Source organism: Capra hircus, chromosome 2 (assembly GCF_001704415.2).
Source record: "Capra hircus breed San Clemente chromosome 2, ASM170441v1, whole genome shotgun sequence".
In the NCBI taxonomy this organism is placed as follows: domain Eukaryota; kingdom Metazoa; phylum Chordata; class Mammalia; order Artiodactyla; family Bovidae; genus Capra; species Capra hircus.
The window spans coordinates 135,923,589-135,943,132 of record NC_030809.1 but is presented as its reverse complement, the minus strand read 5'-3'; the positions used below and the strand labels follow the sequence as shown (position 1 = coordinate 135,943,132).

Genomic DNA, 19,544 nt, shown 5'->3' with positions numbered 1-19,544 from the left:
TCAGAAACTAAATTATAGTGATGATAAGATAACAGATTACAGAGGTTCAAAACAAATTCCTCAAATTTTGCTTTGGTTTTGTCCACAAAACACCAAAATTTCAATTACCAGAAGAGTGAAGACCAGACACAGAGCTCAGGTGAGCTCACAGGGATCAGGGGAGACTTGGCCCAACCATACCTCCCAGTTCACCCTTGAAAATTCCAGTACACCCACTCACCAGACTGTGTTAAGCAACTGGGTCTTCAGAAACACACAATTGTTTGAATAGGAAGTAGAAAGGCAAATTGGTAACCAAAAAAGTAAACTCGAAGTTTTCAGTTCATTGTAATTGTCTTTAGCCTAGATTTCCTTTCTGCGGACCCCTCCCCTCCCCCCTTGTGGGTTATTAAAGTGTTGCCTGTATTCAATTCAATTCAGTCAATATTGACTTCGTGCACGCTTGCTGTCTGAGATGCAACGCTGTTCTCTACACGTCACACTGAGAAGAGTCTTGTCATGCACTATCCTGCACATGCATAGAACCCCAGTCCTCATGCCCACACACACAGATAATGAAGACCATGTATTTACAACTACACGTGGTCACACACACACAGCTTCCAATCACAAAGGGCACCCAGCACAGCTGTCACCACAGGCTGCCTGCTGAGAAGAGCCATAACCACACCAGTCCTGGAGTCCACAGGGCACAGGTATGGAAACACTACTCACTCATCCCTTCCTTGCTCACAGTCTCATACCCTGTCACATGCTGGGGTCTCTCAAAAATGGCCCACACAAAGTATCCTATGCCAATGCTAAAATTAGATAATTATTAACTGCAAAAATAACTCCCTAGGCACACACACAAGCTCAAAATGGCCACAGACCACTAAAGACCTACTTGTCCCACAGAGGACTGCACACACACAAACACACAGGCAGACATGGATCGTCACATCCACATGCACACACACAGATTGGGTCGGGGGAGGCTCATAGTTGTTCATTCAGCAAATGTATTTTAAGTGCCTATAATGTGATCTTGGCTAGGGCCATATCAAGGCACATACCACACAAATGCTGGCAAGGACACTCATGACACCTCAAGCAAGAGGAGCACTCGGGTTGCCCCCAGGGTTCTAACTCTGCAACCATCCCTGGGGATGTAGGGCAAGTAAAATCAGAGCAGTCTCCAGGGAAGAGGCAGACACAGAACTTCACTCTCTCCCAAACAGCTGGGCGCCACTCCAAATGGGCACTGAGACATTCCTAGGGGCAACAATGATTGCTGGACAAGTCCCAACACAAATAAAGAGTGCTTATTGCATGTGGTTGAAAAGAGAATTTGGCAAGCCACTTAAGATAGGGATTAAGACCCCAGGGCAAGCTGCCCTCTACAGACCACAGGCAGATTCTCATGATTTCCACTGTACAAAGTGGGACAAAAGTAGAGGAACATTGCTAGGGGCAGGACTCCCTAGCCACCTTGACTGCGATCTCACATTTGCTCAGCATCTCCTCCTAAGAAATGTGTGTGTGTCCCACACCTCAGGCACCCTGCTACCCAGCCCGAAGCACCCAGGGACTCTGCTAAACAGACAGCAAGGCTCAGCATGCCATGGTACTCACAGAGCACAGCACCACAAAGACAAATAAGCCTGCGACTTTTAGCCACCGTACACAGCACCTGCAAGAGAAAAGACAGGTCCCAGATAACGCTGATGGCAGTCCTATTTGCATGCACCCACAAAGGTCAAACCTCAGATGTCTGCTGAAGCCTGGGGTAATGTCCATCTAAAAGAATTCCACATAGAATTCTTTGAGAACTCTTTCTATAACATGATATGAAGGAGGATACTGCTGAGAACATCACTGACCTGTTGTAAACATACAGCTTCATGAGAAGCAGTTTAGAGGAGGTTACAGGAGGAAACAAAGTTAAACCTGAATGTCTGAACACATCTTCTTGTCAAAGATGCTGAAGTTCAAGATTTGGGCCTCTTCACTAGCTTTTTAAAGGCTCTGGTTTTCTGGAAACAAGCTTTATCTTGGCTCTCAGATTCATATTTATCAATTATTTTCCCTTAAGTTTTCTGGAAGGTAAGAATATGGATTTGATCATTGAATAAACATTGACTGAGACATAACCAAACAATTCAAGAAAGAATTTGCAGTGTTGTAACTGGTTGTACCAGCAGAATCCTTTAAGAATTCCTTAAGAGATAATTTAACAGACAGTCCAGCCCTCTCTGGACCCCTGATAGTCATCATTACACACTTCTTAATTGTGACCCTCAGGCCTTTGGGCAAATATGGTCCTGGCAGCCACTCCAGGCTTATCTCTGCTCCTTTCACCTCCTCAGAGCCCACCAGACCCCATCTCCTGAAGATATTATCACTGTCCAGTTGCTGGAGGGTGCTTTCCCTTGGTTGCTTCCCCAGGGCAGGCACTGGGGTATTTGTGCTCAGCCCCTGCCAAAGATAGGGTGCTGGTATACAGCCTGTGTTTGACATATGTTTGTAGAATGAAAGAAGAAAGTCTATATTGGGACATCTTTTTCAAAATCTTTCTGATCCTTTCAAAATGGCAAAAGCTTGTTCTGCATTCTTTTAGATTTAATGAATCTGATGAATAATCATATCATACTTCCAAATTATGATCAATAGTTCCTATTCAAATGGGAATAAAAAATATTTCTTTTTAAAGCATGAAGCATTAATTGAACTATCCTAAACACAAATGTCTTTCTATATAACTGACATATACAGCAGAGCTGACCATCCAAAATAGCTTTTACAAGTTTCAACAATAATGTATAGTACTTTCTAGACATGTTAAAAAGAATGTCACTAAATCTTTAGTTCAGTGGAAAGTTTGAGGCAACTACTCTATGAATCATAGAAGATAAAACAACTACTGAATGTAAAGGCTTAAATGTACTGATCTTATTTTCCATGCCACAGGATATTTGAAGAACCTCGCATCCTCTGGAGTTGTGAGCCAGCATGCTGGAGAAGGGTGTAAACAGTATCAGGGCTTACCATCATGGTGAACAACGGGGACCAGGAGCCTGTTCACATGCTTTCATATAATTCAAATGATTTTAAAGCAGATTAAACTGGCTGAATATTTACCACACCTATAGCTAAGACCAGTCATGGTAAAGAAACTACACATGGCTAGAAGTGAAACCATTAGGTGTCTTTTCAGGGGCTCCAAAGAACTCCTGGTCCTTTATGTCTCAGTGCAGAAAGAATTCAGCGAGAGATAAAGTAATAGATTGAAGCGATTTATTGGAATAGGACATTTGTGAGGCTTGTAAGTGAGTGAGTGAGACAGTGTCACACCCTGAAAACTCAGTGGGCCACAGTTTTATAATCAAAGATAAAGTGGGGAAGGGGAGAAAACATCTTTGTCTTTCTTGAGTAAATGTCAAGCTTCCACCATCCTCCTCCAGGTTGAGCAGGGGAGTTTTTCTTTTCCCTATATGATCAAGCTAAGTTCACAAATTATTACTTTTTTATGTGTGCAGAGAACATGTTATTGAACTCACTAGGCAGGATGGTGTCTCATGCCACCATTGTTTTATTGTTTTGAGGCATGTCTTGTGTTTCTGTTGCATGGTTTGTTGCTAAAAAGGTCTGCTAGGTTTTGGTTTTGTGGTTAAGCAAACATGCTTTCTTGAGTAATCATTAAAGCACAAGAGTCTCTCACATTTTTTCCACTATTAAACACTGTAATACTGTCAATACTTAAATTCCCCAAGTGGGATTTAATTACCTACATTGTCCCTTCACTCTATCCCTATCAGGAGGCATGGTCGAAAATACATCTCTATGGTCAAGCACTGGTGGGAGACCTGGGGTCACATTCCTGCCCCTACCCCTCTGCTTCTCTCAAAAACCTGCATGAAAGTGAAAGTGAAAGACACTCAGTCGTGTTTGACTCTTTGTGACCCCATGGACTATACAGTCCATGGAATTCTCCAGGCAAGAAGGGTATCTTCCCAACCCAGGGATCAAACCCAGGTCTCCCACATTGCAGGTGAATTCTTTGCCAACTGAGCCACAAGGGAAGCCCATGCATGACCTCAAGCAAAATCCTTACTCTCTCAGAGGTACCTTCCTTTATCTACCTCTCAGGATTGCCTGTAACATCAACATGACAACTGAGAGTGGGCCTCTCTGGCTAAAGACAGATACACTTTGCGATGCAAGGAGGTACACTTCTAATCAGCCCTTCAAACAGCTTCAGAAAAGATGGGCCCCCTTATGTAGAGAAATAATAACACTAATATTTGACAGCTTCATGGTGTCCTCTCACCTATCCATGGGGTTTTGCATAGATCATCTTAGTAGAAGCCACAGAAGGCTGTGGAGCAAAGGGAATGCCAGGCAATAAGGAGATAGTTGCATGGACATGCCTGGCCCCTGCTGGTTCCTCAGTTACCTTTGAGCAGATACAGAATGGGGACCTTGGTGGTCCTGGTCCACAAGCCTTATTCTGTCTCTAAAAATGCCACTTTCAAACACATGGTTTTTAATAGAACACTTCTCTCAAGTGAATGCTCATGCAGAAGCCCCAGCACACAAAGCAAGGAGAGCACCCCTCCTCTGACCCCTGCTGGTGGTCCTGCAAAATGCCCTCACATCCCCCATGCATGCGCACACTGTGCCCTCCTACATATGCATGGAGGGCTTGGCCTCTCTCAGACCCACCCAATTCCTTGCCCCTTGTGAGGAAATTAACAAGATGGCACCAGTCTCTCGTCCCATGCTCTCACACCCTCTCACCCCATGTTCTGTAAACAATGGCTTTGCATGGGTATGTAACACCTGAGATCACTTAGAGCACTGCACATACGCCTCATGTGGTACTCGCTTGGCTACGGGCTACTTTTGTTCTGGAAATATATATAAGCTTCACCTGGAAAAGCCCTGAATGGTTGTGTGCAGTTATGTTATGTCTGCTGCTATGGCTGCTGTGCCAGCCAGGAGACGCCTTTCCTACAGCTCTTCACATTTTCTTCCAGCCTCTTAGCTCGTGCCTTGCCTACTATGGGTTCAGTTTACAGTATACACAGTGAGATTCAGCAAGACAATTGGTGTCACAAACAGGATCAGGGAAACACCCCTAAAAATACTCTGCTGCATGTGCAGAAACCTTAGTCACTGATTATAAATGATAATATCAGCTTCCAGAACACCACAGGGACTATTCTCATCTGCAAACCCTCATGTACATGAAGACTCCAACCACACAACAGAAAGGAGTATGGGATGTTAGTCATTAAGGTCCGTAATTAGGTTTTCCTGCATTCTTAAAAGCTCCATGCTGGTTCAAATGTGCCCTTATCTGTCTTCCAAGGCCTGAAGGAAAAGCAGACTACTTTCCAGGAAAGTACCACTTAACCTTCTTCCTCACCTCCACCCTGTCCTTGGGAAAGATGTCCTGAGGGCAAGACCCACTTCCCTGTCCCAGCCCAGTCCCAGGGCATGCGATGTGTGACCACCACCCCATGCCAGTGGTGGCGCTCCAAGTCATCATACCTCAGCTTGGCAAGACGGAACCTGACGTGAGCACTGTCCAGAAGCTCCCCCTTCTCTAAGGAGGCAGATTCAGAGGAACCTGCCAATTCTCTGCTTAGCAGGGATCTTCCCTCCCACTCAGCTGAGCTGTCCTCCCAAGATTCTTCACCAGTAATGAACTCTGGGTGGCAAACGGGCGTGCACCATGACCTGGAAATTGAGGCTTTGTGGTTATTTTCACAGTAACAGTAGCATCTCCAAAACAGTTCATCTCAAAGGTGAGCCTAAAATGTGAAATCAACCCTGGTTTTTAAAAGGGCCATAAACACTGTAATACTGTCAAACTGGTGGGAATAGATCTTTCTTGACATCACAGACCCTTGACTTCAGGGAAATCTTCTGGGGTCACACAATCTTCAAAATAAACTGTGGCCCTTCAAGAAACATCAGCCTGTTCTGATTTTGGAATTTTCCAGTAAACCTTTTTCTGGCTCAGACCACCTCTAGTACATTTCAGTTTTTGCTTTCTCTTTGACTGTGCTGGAGTTCTCAACACCTGGTTCTGTTATACTCATCCTGAAGCACAATGAGTGATGTAAGTCTTCCCTCCTCTGTACTAGGCATCTTTCTGTAATGGAGCTGTAGAGAAGATTGTCTATGTTGTTTTCCTGCCCAACATCTACACGAGCAGAAATGAGGAACATCAGTGCTGGATTAGATGGACCCAAGAACAAGACCTCTATCTAGAAGGATGGATCAAGGGGGATCATAAGTTTTTATCCAAATTACATGTGGATGAATTGTTTACTTTTACTGAATCTTTGAGTTTCTGAACAACTCCTTCAGTACACATTCTCAGTTAGCACTTGTCTCTAGTAAGGCTGCTTCAAAGCTCAGAATTCCCCTGTATTGCATGGAATACTTGTGGGATGGCAATATTGACACAATAGCCACAATCTATTATGTTATGCCCCTCAAACCCAGTTAGCTCAATTGGGCATTGTGATTCTCCTGAACCCTTATCACTGCTTTAGGACTTGTTCACAAAAAAAAAAAAAGTTTTATTCTTAAGGAGAAGCTCGAAGATGTAAACTAGGCTATGTGAAACCTATATGTAATATCCATATTCTGCTTCTGTGATGTGAGACAGGGCTCAGCATCCCAAGGCCTCTGTCTTCCAAGCCCAGGATAAAAGCTTTCATGTTCTTGAATTCTTGGTTTTCTAGAGAATCATGAGTTGAAAATGTCTCAGGCCTTAACAGTTTACCAGGTAATTCAAAGGAAAGCATTAAAGGGAATAGATGGGTGAAGCGTTCGTTTTCAAAGTTACTCATTAGGAGAGAGGAGAGTTGTTATCTCCCCCGTGGCAGAGGCATTGTTAGGTGCTGGGATGGGATGAAGAGGACTCAGGCTGGCAGGCATAATCACGGATAACACATGGACAAGTTCCAAAGACATGAATTTGGTGTTTGAGAGCAAAGGAAAAGGAGCATTGACTCTTGAATGAGCTGTGGAAGAACCAAAGTTTTACAAAGGAGGTGACATTTGAGCCCCCTTAAACTTGAGTGGGCCTGACCTGGAGAACCAAGGAGGAGAGGAGTTCCCTCTCATAAAATGGACTCAGTGGGAACTTTTTCAAGGAAACACAACTTGTCATCAAGAGTTTCCTGGAAGAAGCCAGATTGGCTCTGCATTGGAAGGTGACAGTCAAGATTCCTACACCCTATCAAGTTCCCATGAACTTGAGTCTTTGGACGGTGAGACCAGGAACCCACATGGCATAAGAGCACCCTCAAATTCTGATGCACCCTAAATGGTGAAGGCCCCCAAACAGTTACAGACAGAGCTAGGGAGAAGGTGGGAAGTTCCTCAGAGGCTGTGGGAGGGAGGCTGAGTGCAAGGTCAGTGGGCAGGAAAAGAAGGTCCAGGACAATGTCCCAAGATTGTAATGTGTGAGCAATCAGAGAACACCAACAAGGTGACTCAGGTTTCTGGAAGTTTGACTGCTGAAGGAAGAGGAGATGAATTGGAAGACTGAGTTAAGGTTCTTCACCCTAAGGGAGACAGTCTGTAATTCATCCTACAGAGCAGCTCTGCTTATTGGTTTCAGAAACAAGAAGGTTTATCCTCAAAAGGAACTTATAAGAAGTAGAGTTTTCTTTAAAATCATACATTTTCAATTTAATAATTATTGACATTTGAGTTAGATAATTCTTTATTGTGGGGAGGTATTCTGTGCATTGCAGTGTTTAGCAGCATTTCTGCCCTCTACCTAAATGCTAGTAGTACTGCTTCCCCATTTGTGACAACAGAAATATCTCCTGACAGCACCAACCTCAGCCCCAGTTGAGAAGCCCTGACCTCTCAAGACAGCCTGTCAGAGCTAAGTGCATGGATGAGTGTGTACATATGCTATACACTCATGGCAGTGTTATGCTCAAAGTTATTTGGAAATTCATAAGGCACAGAATACAACTACTAGAATCATGAACACACATTGAATTGACAAGGATCTAGCAGAGACCAAACATGTCAGGTAAAAACTCATCCTATTCTCCAGCATGAGTGTAATCAGCATAAGGGTAATGCTCAGAGATTTCTTAATTTTATAAGAAAGAAAGAAAAGAAAAGAAAAAAAAATCTCACCCTTTTTCTTGTGAGAAATTCCTCAGCAAAGGAGTGTTTTCTGTAAAGCAGGGGTCTTTAGACCTGGAGCCGAAGACTTGGGAGAAAGGAGGGTGAGACCTGAAAGACACAGTGAAGGAAGGGATCATTAACAAAAACTGAAGGATGTGTTCACTGGTGGTTACAGCTAGATCCAAGAATGTGCCCTGAGAATCAGTGGCAAACTTCACATGTTATATCTGAATTGTAAAAAGTTGGAGTTTAAGATAATTAGAGACAATTTTCCACCCCAGGCTAAACCACACTAGAAATACAAACAGAAATTCACAGACTAGATGCTGGGGGGTCAATACTTTTAGGCTCCGTTTAGTGTTATAATAGAGTCCAGCCGTGTTTGTCATTCTGTGCAGTTTTTCCTCACAAGAGCCATGTTGCCAAGGGTTCCCAGCACATTTGCCAAAACTGCTTACCCAAGTTGACCAACTCTGCCAGAGTATATGGTCGACATGTCATGAATCAGTCACACTGGGGGCCCCTTGAGGATGAGCCCCTGGACCACAGCAGTGTGCATATACATGAGCTCCACCTAGAAAGCAGTAACATACTAGTGCTGCATCATGGCTGTGTCCATTAAGTCAGGCACAAGGGGAGAGAATATAGCATGTCTCCTGCTACGGCTGCTGCACCAGCCATGCGAGAATACTGCTGTGCTTCACTTTCTGCTACATAATGGGTCTCACTGCCGGGCAGGGATCCAAGGTCTCATAACGTTCATCATCTCTGTCACTTACTGCCTCTCTGTCAGAAATGCTGGGTTCTTCAGAGCCAGAGGGTTCTTGCTGTAGTGCCAATATACATTGCTCTAGTTCTTACAAGTGTCTTTGCACATTGAGCACTGGCGCAGCATCGCATAGGGCACAATTCATATTCGCCTTCAGGACAGTCAGGAAAATCCACCCCACGGTGCCAGTGACTGTCCGGCAAATGGGAGTTCAACCATATACTCAGGCAGAGTTGGTCGATTTGAGTAAACAGTTTTGGCAAATGCATCGGGAACACTTGGCAACATGACTTTTGTGACTTTGGGACACAGGGATGGGCCCAGCATCTGTGGGGGTTTTGTGGGTCCTTATTGAGAGAAGTAGAGGGATGGCATGCAAGATGCCATTTTGAAAGTCAAAAGACTCCCAAAGGAGGCCCGAGCTGGCAGGAGTCCCATCCAGTTTATGAGGATGCAAAAGTACAGAGGTACACTGTAAAGGCTGTGTCTTATGTAAAGAGTATACAGTCAAGGCTGTCTCCTGTGATGGAGGTTTAGTGGAACAGTATACTATAAAGGCTGTGTCCTGTCATGTAGGGTTAGGAGAACAGTGTGCAATAAAGGCTGTGTGCTGTGATGTAGGTTTAGTAGGTCAGTGTACTGTAGAGGCTGTGTGCTGTGCTCTACGTTTAGTAGAACAGTGTACTATACAGTCTGTATCCTGTGATGTAGGTTGGTAGAACAGTGTACTGTAAAGGCTGTGTGTTGTCATGTAGGTTTAGTAGAACAGTGTTCTGTCAAGGCTGTGTCCTGTGTTGTAGGTTTAGATATTGTACTGTAAAGGCTGTTTAGATATTGTCCTGTGATATAGGTTTAGGAGAACAGTGTACTATAAAGCCTGTGTCCTGTATTGTAGGTTTAGTACAACAGTGTACTATAAAGGCTGTGTCCTGTGATGTAGGCTTACTAGAACAGTGTACTGTACATGTCCTGTGATATAGGTTTAGTAGAACAGTGAACTGTAACATCTGTGTCCTGTGATGTAGGTTTAATGGAACAGTTTACTGTAATGGCTGTGTCCTGTGATATAGGTTTAGTAGAACAATATACGATAAGGGTTGTGTGCTGTGATGGAGGTTTGTACAACAGTGTCCTGTAACAGCTGTTAGATGTGAAGTAGGTTTAGTAGAACACTGTGCTGTAATCGCTGTGTCCTGTAAGGTAGGTTTACTAGAACAGTGTACCGTAACAGCTGCGACCTATGATAGGTTTAATAGAACAGTGTACTGTACAGGCTGTGTGTTGTGATGTCAGTTTAGTAGAACCCTGTGCTGTACAGGCTATGTCTTGTGATGTAGGTTTAGTAGAACAGTGTACCATTAACCACTGTGTCCTGTGATGTAGGTTTAGTAGAACAGTGTACTGTAAAGACTGTCTCCTATGATGTAGGTTTAATAGAACAGTATGCTGTAAAGGTTGTGTTCTGTGATGTATGTTTAGGAGGACAGTGTACTCTAAAGGCTGTGTCCTGTGATGTAAGTTTAGCAGAACAGTGTACTGTAACAGCTGTGTGATGTGAAGTAGGTTTAGTAGAACACTGTGCTGTAACCCATGTGTCCTGTGAGTTAGGTTTAGTAGAACAGTGTACTGTAATGGCTGTGTCCTGTGATATAGGTTTAGTAGAACAGTGTACTGTACAGGCTGTGTGCTGTGATGTAGGTTTAATATAACCCTGTGCTATACTGGCTATGTCTTGTGATGTAGGTTTAGTAGAACAGTGTACCATAACCACTGTGTCCTGTGATGTAGGTTTAGTAGAACAGTGTACTGTAAAGGCTGTCTCCTATGGTGTAGGTTTAGTACAACTGTGTACTGCAATGGCTGTGTCTAGTGATGTAGGTTTAGTAGAACAGTGTACCGTAACAGCTGTGTCCTGTGATGTAGGTTTCCTAGAACAGTGTACTGCAATGGCTGTGTTCAGTGATGTGATTTAGTAGAACAGTGTAGTGTAAAGCCTGTGTCCTGTGATGCAGGTTTCCTAGAACACTGTGCTATAACCATTGTTTCCTGTGATTTAGTAGAACAATGTACTGCAAAGGCTGTGTCCTGTGATATAGGTTTAGTAGAACAGTGTACTGTAAAGGCTGTGTCTTGTGATGTAGGTTTAGTAGAACAATGTGCTGTAAAGGCTGTGTCCTATTATGTAAGTTTAGCAGAACAGAGTACTGTACAGGTTGTGTGCTGTGATTTAGGTTTTGTAGAACACTGTGCTGTACAAGTTGTGTCCTGTGATGTAGGCTATTAGAACAGTGTGCTGTAAAGGCTTTGTCCTATGATGTAGGTTTAGTAGAACCATGTACTGTGAAGGCTGTGCGCTGTGATGTAGGTTTAGTAGAATAGTGTACTGTAAAGGCTGTGTCCTGTGATGTAGGTTTCCTAGAACACTATGCTATAACCATTGTTTCCTGTGATTTAGGTTTAGTAGAACAGTGTACTGTAAATGCTGTGTCCTGTGATGTAGATTTAGTAGTACAATGTATTGTAAAGACTGTGTGCTGTGATGTAGGTTTTGTACAACAGTGTACTGTAATGGCTGTGTGATGTGAAGTAGGTTTAGTAGAACACTGTGCTCTAACCGCTATGTCCTGTGAGTTAAGTTTAGTAGAACAGTGTACTGTAAAGGCCGTGTGCTGTGATGTAGGTTTAGTAGAACAGTGTATTGTAAAGACTGTGTCCTGTGACGTAGGTTTAGTAGAACAGTTTACTGTAATGGTGGTGTCCTGTCACATAGGTTTAGTAAAACAGTGTACCTTACAGGCTGTGTGCTGTAGGTTTAGTAGAAACCCTGTGCTGTACAGACTATGTCTTGTGATGTAGGTTTAGTAGAACAGCGTACCGTAACCACTGTGTCCTGTGATGTAGGTTTAGTAGAACAGTGTATTGTAAAGGCTGTGTCCTGTGATATAGGTTTCATAGAACAGTGTAGTGTACAGGCTGTGTGCTGTGGTGTAAGTTTAGTAGAACCCTGTACTGTACAGGCTGTGTCCTGTGATGTAGGTTTCGTAGAACAATGTACTGTAAAAGCTGTGTGCTGTGATGTAGCTTTAGTAGAACACTGTGCTGTAAAGGCTGTGTCCTGTGATGTAGGGTTAGGAGAACAGTGTGTGTAAAGGCTGCGTGCTGTGATGTATGTTTAATAGATCAGTGTACTGTACAGGCTGTGTCCTGTGATGTAGGCTTAGTAGAACAGTGTGTGTAAAGGCTGTGTGCTGTGATGTATGTTTATATTTTTTTTTTTTTTTTTTTTTTTTTTTTTTAATAGATCAGTGTACTGTACAGGCTGTGTCCTGTGATGTAGGCTTAGGAGAACAGTGTGTGTAAAGCTGTTTTTTTTTTTTTTTTTTTTTTTTTGTGTGTGTGCTGTTGTATGTAGGTTTAGTAAAACATTGTACTATAAAGTCTGTGTCTTATGTAGAACAGTGTACTGTAAAGGCTGTGTCCTGTGATGAAGGTTTAGTAGAACAGTGTACTGTCAATGCTGTGTCCTGTGATATAGGTTTAGTAGGACTGTGTACTGTAAAGGCTGTGTGCTGTGATGTGCTACTACCCTCTGATTCTCTTGCAGATTTATAACAGTGTGAAAGTATTTGGAATCTTTGGGTGGGCTGTGAATGCCACAAAAATCTCCTCCTTGAAGCAGTTGGCATGGCACCTGTAGGGGGTTTTATGGGCCCTTAATAAAATTCTTCAGGAGTGGACTTGCCCCTGTAGAGGCTTTCCTGCAATTTCACAAGGAAAGATGGTGGACTGGACCTGGCCATGTAAAATAAAGGTGCTCCACATGTGGTGACTGGCTTTTCTAGCCTCATGAGGGCAAGGACATCAACATAAGTTCCAGGTGATACCTGGCATTGTGTTTTGTTTTGTATTGGGGGTGTAACTGATTGTTGTTGTAGTTACTGCAGTAGCAAGATGTAAATCCAAGGGTCAGTGTTACTTGCCAAGGGAACATCACAGAAGATGGACTGCACACGGAACGTGAGGTGAGAGCAAATTGGCCAAGATGGCTTGTTCAGGCTTTCACCCCATGTTTTGTAAATAGTGACTATGCTGACTCATTGGAAAAGACCCTGATGCTGGGAAAAATTGAGGGCAGAAGGTGAAGGGGATAACAGAGGATGAGATGGTTGGATGGCATCACTGACTCGGTGGACATGGGTTTGGGTGGACTCCAGGAGCTGGTGATGGACAGGGAGGCCTGGCATGCTGCAGTTCATGGGGTCACAAAGAGTTAGACACCACTGAGAGACTGAAGTGAACTGACTATGTAACAGTTGAGATCGTTTATGTACCTCACATCACGAGGTACTCGCTTGGTCACAGGTTGTGTGTGGTAGACATATACATGAGCTCAATCTCTGGGTCAAGAAGACTCCCTAGAGTAGGAAATGGCAACCCACTCCAGTATTCTTGCCTGGAAAATTTCAAGGACAGAGGAGCCTGGTGGGTTATAGTCCATAACGTTGCAAAGAGTTGGACATAATTGAGCATGCACACACTTCACATGCACATAACAGAGAGCTAGCACCAGCTCTGATAAACTCTAGACTCTGTAGCCAGAGACTGCAGGATTCAGCTTGGCCCACCAGTGCACTGACACCAACTCTGGGACCCCCAGGGTCCTAGAACCAAAGATTCCAGCACCGTGGTCTACCCACTAGCAGTCCAGCACTAGCCCTGGGACTCCCTAGACATAAGTGCCACCCACCAGCAAAATAACACTAGCTCCACTAGCCCCACTAGCCCAGACCAGGCATCAAAGATCCAGGATCTTTGATCTTTTTTTAAAAGAGAAGTTAGTCTTTAATTTCTTGTTGCACAAATAAACTGGCTAAATTGATTGCTTTTTGATGATTAGTTAAAGAGACCAAATCCCATATCTTCATCCAAATACTCCAACTGTTTCCTTGCTTCAGCTCTGAGGCTTTGGCAGCAGCAGAAGCAGCAGTGGTTGCAGCACTAGCCCTGTGACACTTTGGAGCTCCTCAGTCATCTGCCTTGTGACCCAGCCACACCCATCAACTGCCAGGCAAGGCCTGGCAATCAGCAGACCAGAGGCCAATCACAACTACCAGACCAACCACGGTACTCATCTCATCACAACAGAAGGACCCACACAGCCCACACCGGGAGCATCCCTAGTGCATTTGGCTCTGGAGACCAGAAAGAGTAGACTTCTGGGACACATAAGCATATCTCCTACATAAAGCTACTTCTCTAAGACACAAAAGTATAAGCATTCTACTAAATGTTTTGAAATAAAAATATAGAATTAAGAAAAATGAATAACAGAGGAACATATTCCAAAATGATGGAACAAGATAAAACACCAGAAGAACCAAGCAAAGTGGAGATAACCAATCTACCTAATATAGTTTCCATGAAAATGACCATAATCATGCTCAACAAATTTAGAAGAATGGATGAACAGAGCGAGAAGTTTAAGAAAAACAAAAATTATTTTTTAAAAAATCAAACAGAATTGAAGGATAACGTAAACAAAAATACATCAAAAGACATTTTGCAGTATATTAGGTGATACAGAGGGGCAGATCAGTGAACTGAAAGAGTAGTGAGAATTATGCAAGCTGAATAGAAAAAAGAAAAAAGAATTCTTAAAATGGACAGACTTCTGGGACAGCATCAACATACTAACATTCACATTAAAGGATTCAAAGAAGGAGAGAAAGTGGCAGAGAACTTATTTGAAGACATAGTAATCGAAAACATTTCTAACCTGGAAAAGGAAACAGACATTCAAGTCCAAGAAGCACAGAAACTTCCAAGTAGGATCAACCTAAAGAGATCCACATCAAGACACATTGTAATTAAAATGACAAAAATTAAGGATGAGTAGAGAATATTAAAAATAGCAAAGGAGAGGCGGTCCTAAGATGACAGAGGAATAGGACGGGGAGACCACTTTCTCCCCCACAAAGTCATCAAAAGAACATTTAAACTCTGAGTAAATTCCACAAAACAACTTCTGAATGCTGGCAGAGGACATCAGGAACCCAGAAAAGCGAACCATTGTTTTCGAAAGGAGGGAGGAAAAAACATAAAAGACAAAAAAAAAAGAGAGAGAGACAAAAGAGGTAGGGCCAGAGCTCCATCCTGGAAAGGAAGTCTTAAAAAGAGAGAAGTTTCCAAACACCAGGGAACACTCTCACTGCTGAGTCTGTGGCGAGCCTTGGAAGCACAGAGGGCAACATAACAGGGAGGAAAAATAAATACATAATTAAAACCTACAGACTATGAACCCAATGGTAACTGCCCCAGTGGAGAAGCAGGGCAGATGCCTGCGGAGGCTGAGCAGGGAAGCGTGGGCTGCATTGCTTAGAGTAAGGATCTGGCCTGAATGGCCCGAGCTCAATCTGAGCAAACTAACTTGGGCTAGCAAACCAGACTGTGGGATAGCTACCAACTAACCTAAGACACCGCCAGGCCCGCGCACAGAACAAAGGAGTGAACAGAGATACCCGACTGCAGACCATGCTTCTCCGGTGACAGGCAGCCAGGGCCGGAAGGGGGCAATCACAGCCCCAGAGAGACATTATCTACAAAACTGCAAGCAGGCTTCTTTGCTAACTAAGACTTCTTGGGGTTCTGGATGCCAACATCCTCCTGAGAAGGTGCGCCGGTTGTACACAGAAAACCAAGCGGCAAGATCAGGGGAGGCTATAAGTCACAGCAACTGCACTTGCCAAACACCTCATCACCTGAGCTGCTCGGACCTGGGAAGGGCACAAAACACAGGCCCAACCAAGTCTGTGCCTCTGGGGACTACCCGAGTGCCTGAACCTGAACGGCTTAGACCTGGGAGGTGCATGCAGCCCAGGGCTGGCCTCAGGCGGTTCCCGGTGGAGCAACCTAGAGCCTGAGCAGTGTGGGCAGGGAGAGTACACCTGCTGTGAGCGGGGGTGGGCCCACTGTGGCTGAGGCACTGCGAGCAAACACCAGTGTTATTTGTTTGCAGTGTCCCTCCCTCCCCACAGCGCGACTGAATAAGTGAGCCTAAAAAAAGTGTCCACCACTGCCCCCTTTGTGTCAGGGCGGAAATCAGACACTGAAGAGACCAGCAAACAGAAGAAGCTAAAACAGAGGGAACTGCTTTGGAAGTGACAGGTGCAATAGATTAAAACCCTGTCATTAGTACCGACTACATAGGAAGGGGCCTATAGATCTTGAGAAATATAAGTTGGACCAAGAAACTATCCGAAAATGAACTGACCCCACAATACCCACAAAAACACCAGAGAAAGTCCTAGACGTATTTTCACTATTTTATGATCATTCTTTTTATTAATTTTTTTAATTTTTAAGTCCTCTATTATTCCTTTAATTTTCACTTTTATAAACTACTATTACTTTGCAAAAAAAGAGACCCTATTTTTTAAAAGCAAACTTTATATATATATATATATATATACACATATATATCATAATTTTTGTGACTTTTTTCTCTTTTTTTCATTTCTTTAATATTGTATGTATGAAATTTCAAACCCTACTCTAGATTTCTAATCTTTGCTTTTTGGTATTTGTTAACAATTTTGTACTTTTAAGAACCCAATCTTCACTACCCATTTTTACTTGGGAGCAAGATTGAAAACCAGAAGCAGGAGACTGAAGTCCAAATCCGAAGAACACCAGAACTCCTGTCTCCAGGGAACATTAATTGACAGGAGCTCATCAAACACCTCCATACCTACACTGAAACCAAGCACCACCCAAGGGCCAACAAGTTCCAGACCAAGACATACCATGTAAATTCCCCAGCAACACAGGAACACAGCCCTGAGCTCCAACATACAAACTGCCCAAAGTTACTCCAAAACCATTGACATCTCATAACTCATTACTGGACACTTCATTGCACTCCAGAGAGAAGAAATCCAGCTCCACCCAACAGAACACCTACACAAGATTCCCTAACCAAGAAACCTTGAGAAGCCACCTGTACAACCCCATGCACAGTGAGGAAACTCCACAATAAAGAGAGCTCCACAAACTGCCAGAATACAGAAAGGCCACCCAAAACTCAGCAATATAAACCAGATGAAGAGACAGAGGAATACCCAGCAGGTAAAGGAACAGGATAAATGCCCACCAAACCAAACAAAAGAGGAAGAGATAGGAAATCTACCCGATAAAAAGAATTCCAAACAATGATAGTGAAAATTGTCCAAAATCTTGAAATCAAAATGGAATCACAGATAAATAGCCTGGAGACAAGGATTGAGAAGATGCAAGAAAGGTTTAACAAGGACCTACAAGAAATAAAAAGTCAATATATAATGAATAATGCAATACATGAGATCAAAAACACTCTGGATGCAACAAATAGTAGAATAACAGAGGCAGAAGATAGGATTAGTGAATTAGAAGATAGAATGGTATAAAAAAATGAATCAGAGAGGAGAAAAGAAAAACTAATTAAAAGAAATGAGGACAATCTCAGAGACCTCCAGGACTGTTAAACACCCCAACATTTGAATCATAGGCGTCCTAGGAGAAGAAGACAAAAAAAAAAAAAAAGACCATGAGAAAATACTTGAAGAGATACTAGTTGAAAACTTCCCTAAAATAGGAAAGGATATAATCACCCAAGTCCAAGAAACACAGAGAGTCACAAACAGGATAAACCCAAGGCGAAACACCCCAAGACACCTATTAATCAAATTAACAAAGATCAAACACAAAGAACAAATATTAAAAGCAGCAAGGGAAAAACAACAAATAACACGCAAGGAGATTCCCATAAGGATAACAGCTGATCTTTCAATAGAAACTCTTCAAGCCAGGAGGGAATGGCAAGACATACTTAGAGTGATGAAAGAAAATAAGCTACAGCCCAGATTACTGTACCCAGCAAGGATCTCATTCAAATACGAAGGAGAAATCAAAAACTTTACAGACAAGCAAAAGCTGAGAGAATTCAGCACCACCAAACCAGCTCTCCAACAAATACTAAAGGATATTCTCTAGACAGGAAACACAAAAAGGGTGTATAAACTCGAACCCAAAACAATAAAGTCAATGGCAACGGGATCATACTTATCAATAAATACCTTAAAAGTAAATGCGTTGAATGCCCCAACCAAAAGACAAAGACTGGCTGAATGGATAAAACAACAAGACCGCTATATATGTTGTCTACAAGAGACCCACATAAAAACAGGGGACACATACAGACTGAAAGTGAGGGGCCAGAAAAGGATTTTCCATGCAGATAGAGACCAAAAGAAAGCAGGAGTAGCAATACTCATATCAGATGAAATAGACTTTCAAACAAAGGCTATGAAAAGAGACAAAGAAGGACACTACATAATGATCAAAGGATCAATCCAAGAAGAAGATATAACAATTATAAATATATATGCACCCAACATAGGAGCACCACAATATGTAAGACAAATGCTAACAAGTATGAAAGGGGAAATTAACAGTAACACAATAATAGTGGGAGACTTTAATGCCCACTCACACCTATGGATAGATCAACAAAACAGAAAATTAGCAAGGAAACACAAACTTTAAACGATACAATAGACCAGTTAGACCTAATTCATGTCTATAGGACATTTCACCCCAAAACAATGAATTTCACCTTTTTCTCAAGTGCACACGGAACCTTCTCCAGGATAGATCCTGGAGATACATCCTGGGCCATAAATCTAGCCTTGGTAAACTTTAAAAAAAAAAATGAAATCATTCCAAGCATCTTTTCTGACCACAATGCAGTAAGATTAGATCTCAATTACAGGAGAAAAACTACTAACAATTCCAACACATGGAGGCTGAACAACATGCTGCTGAATAACCAACAAATCACAGAGGAAATCAAAATATGCATAGAAATGAGTGAAAATGAAAACACAACAACCCAAAACCTGTGGGACACCGTAAAAGCAGTGCTAAGGGGAAAGTTCATAGCAATACAGGCATACCTCAAGAAACAACAAAATAGTCAAATAAATGACCTAACTCTACACCTAAAGCAACTAGAAAAGGAAGAAATGAAGAACCCCAGGGTTAGTAGAAGGAAAGAAATCTTTAAAATTAGGGCAGAAATAAATGCAAAAGAAACAAAGGAGGCCATAGCAAAAATCAACAAAGCCAAAAGCTGGTTCTTTGAAAGGATAAATAAAATTGACAAACCATTAGCCAGACTCATCAAGAAACAAAGGGAGAAAAATCTAATCAATAAAGTTAGAAATGAAAAAGGAGAGATCACAACAGACAACACAGAAATACAAAGGATCATAAGAGACTACTATCAGCAATTATATGCCAATAAAATGGACAACGTGGAAGAAATGGACAAATTCTTAGAAAAGTACAACTTTCCAAAACTGAACCAGGAAGAAATAGAATATCTTAACAGACCCATCACAAGCACGGAAATTGAAACGGTAATCAGAAATCTTCCAGCAAACAAAAGCCCAGGCCCAGAAGCCTTCATAGCTGAATTCTACCAAAAATTTAGAGAAGAGCTAACACCTATCCTACTCAAACTCTTCCAGAAAATTGCAAAGGAAGGTAAACTTCCAAACTCATTCTATGAGGCCACCATCACCCTAAT

The 19,544-nt window shown here is 42.6% G+C and overlaps 1 protein-coding gene across 1 annotated transcript in view; it reads right to left on the bottom strand.

Moving 5' to 3' along the window:
* OCA2 (OCA2 melanosomal transmembrane protein) overlaps window positions 1-19,544 on the bottom strand; it is a 358,392-nt gene that overhangs the window by 274,092 nt on the left and 64,756 nt on the right. Inside the window, exons 3-5 of the mRNA XM_005675804.2 lie at window positions 8,161-8,259; window positions 5,536-5,724; window positions 1,615-1,672 (exon numbers count right to left, since the gene is read on the bottom strand). Of these exons, the coding sequence (XP_005675861.2) occupies window positions 1,615-1,672; window positions 5,536-5,724; window positions 8,161-8,259 (346 nt within the window). The remainder of the gene's footprint in view (window positions 1-1,614; window positions 1,673-5,535; window positions 5,725-8,160; window positions 8,260-19,544) is intronic.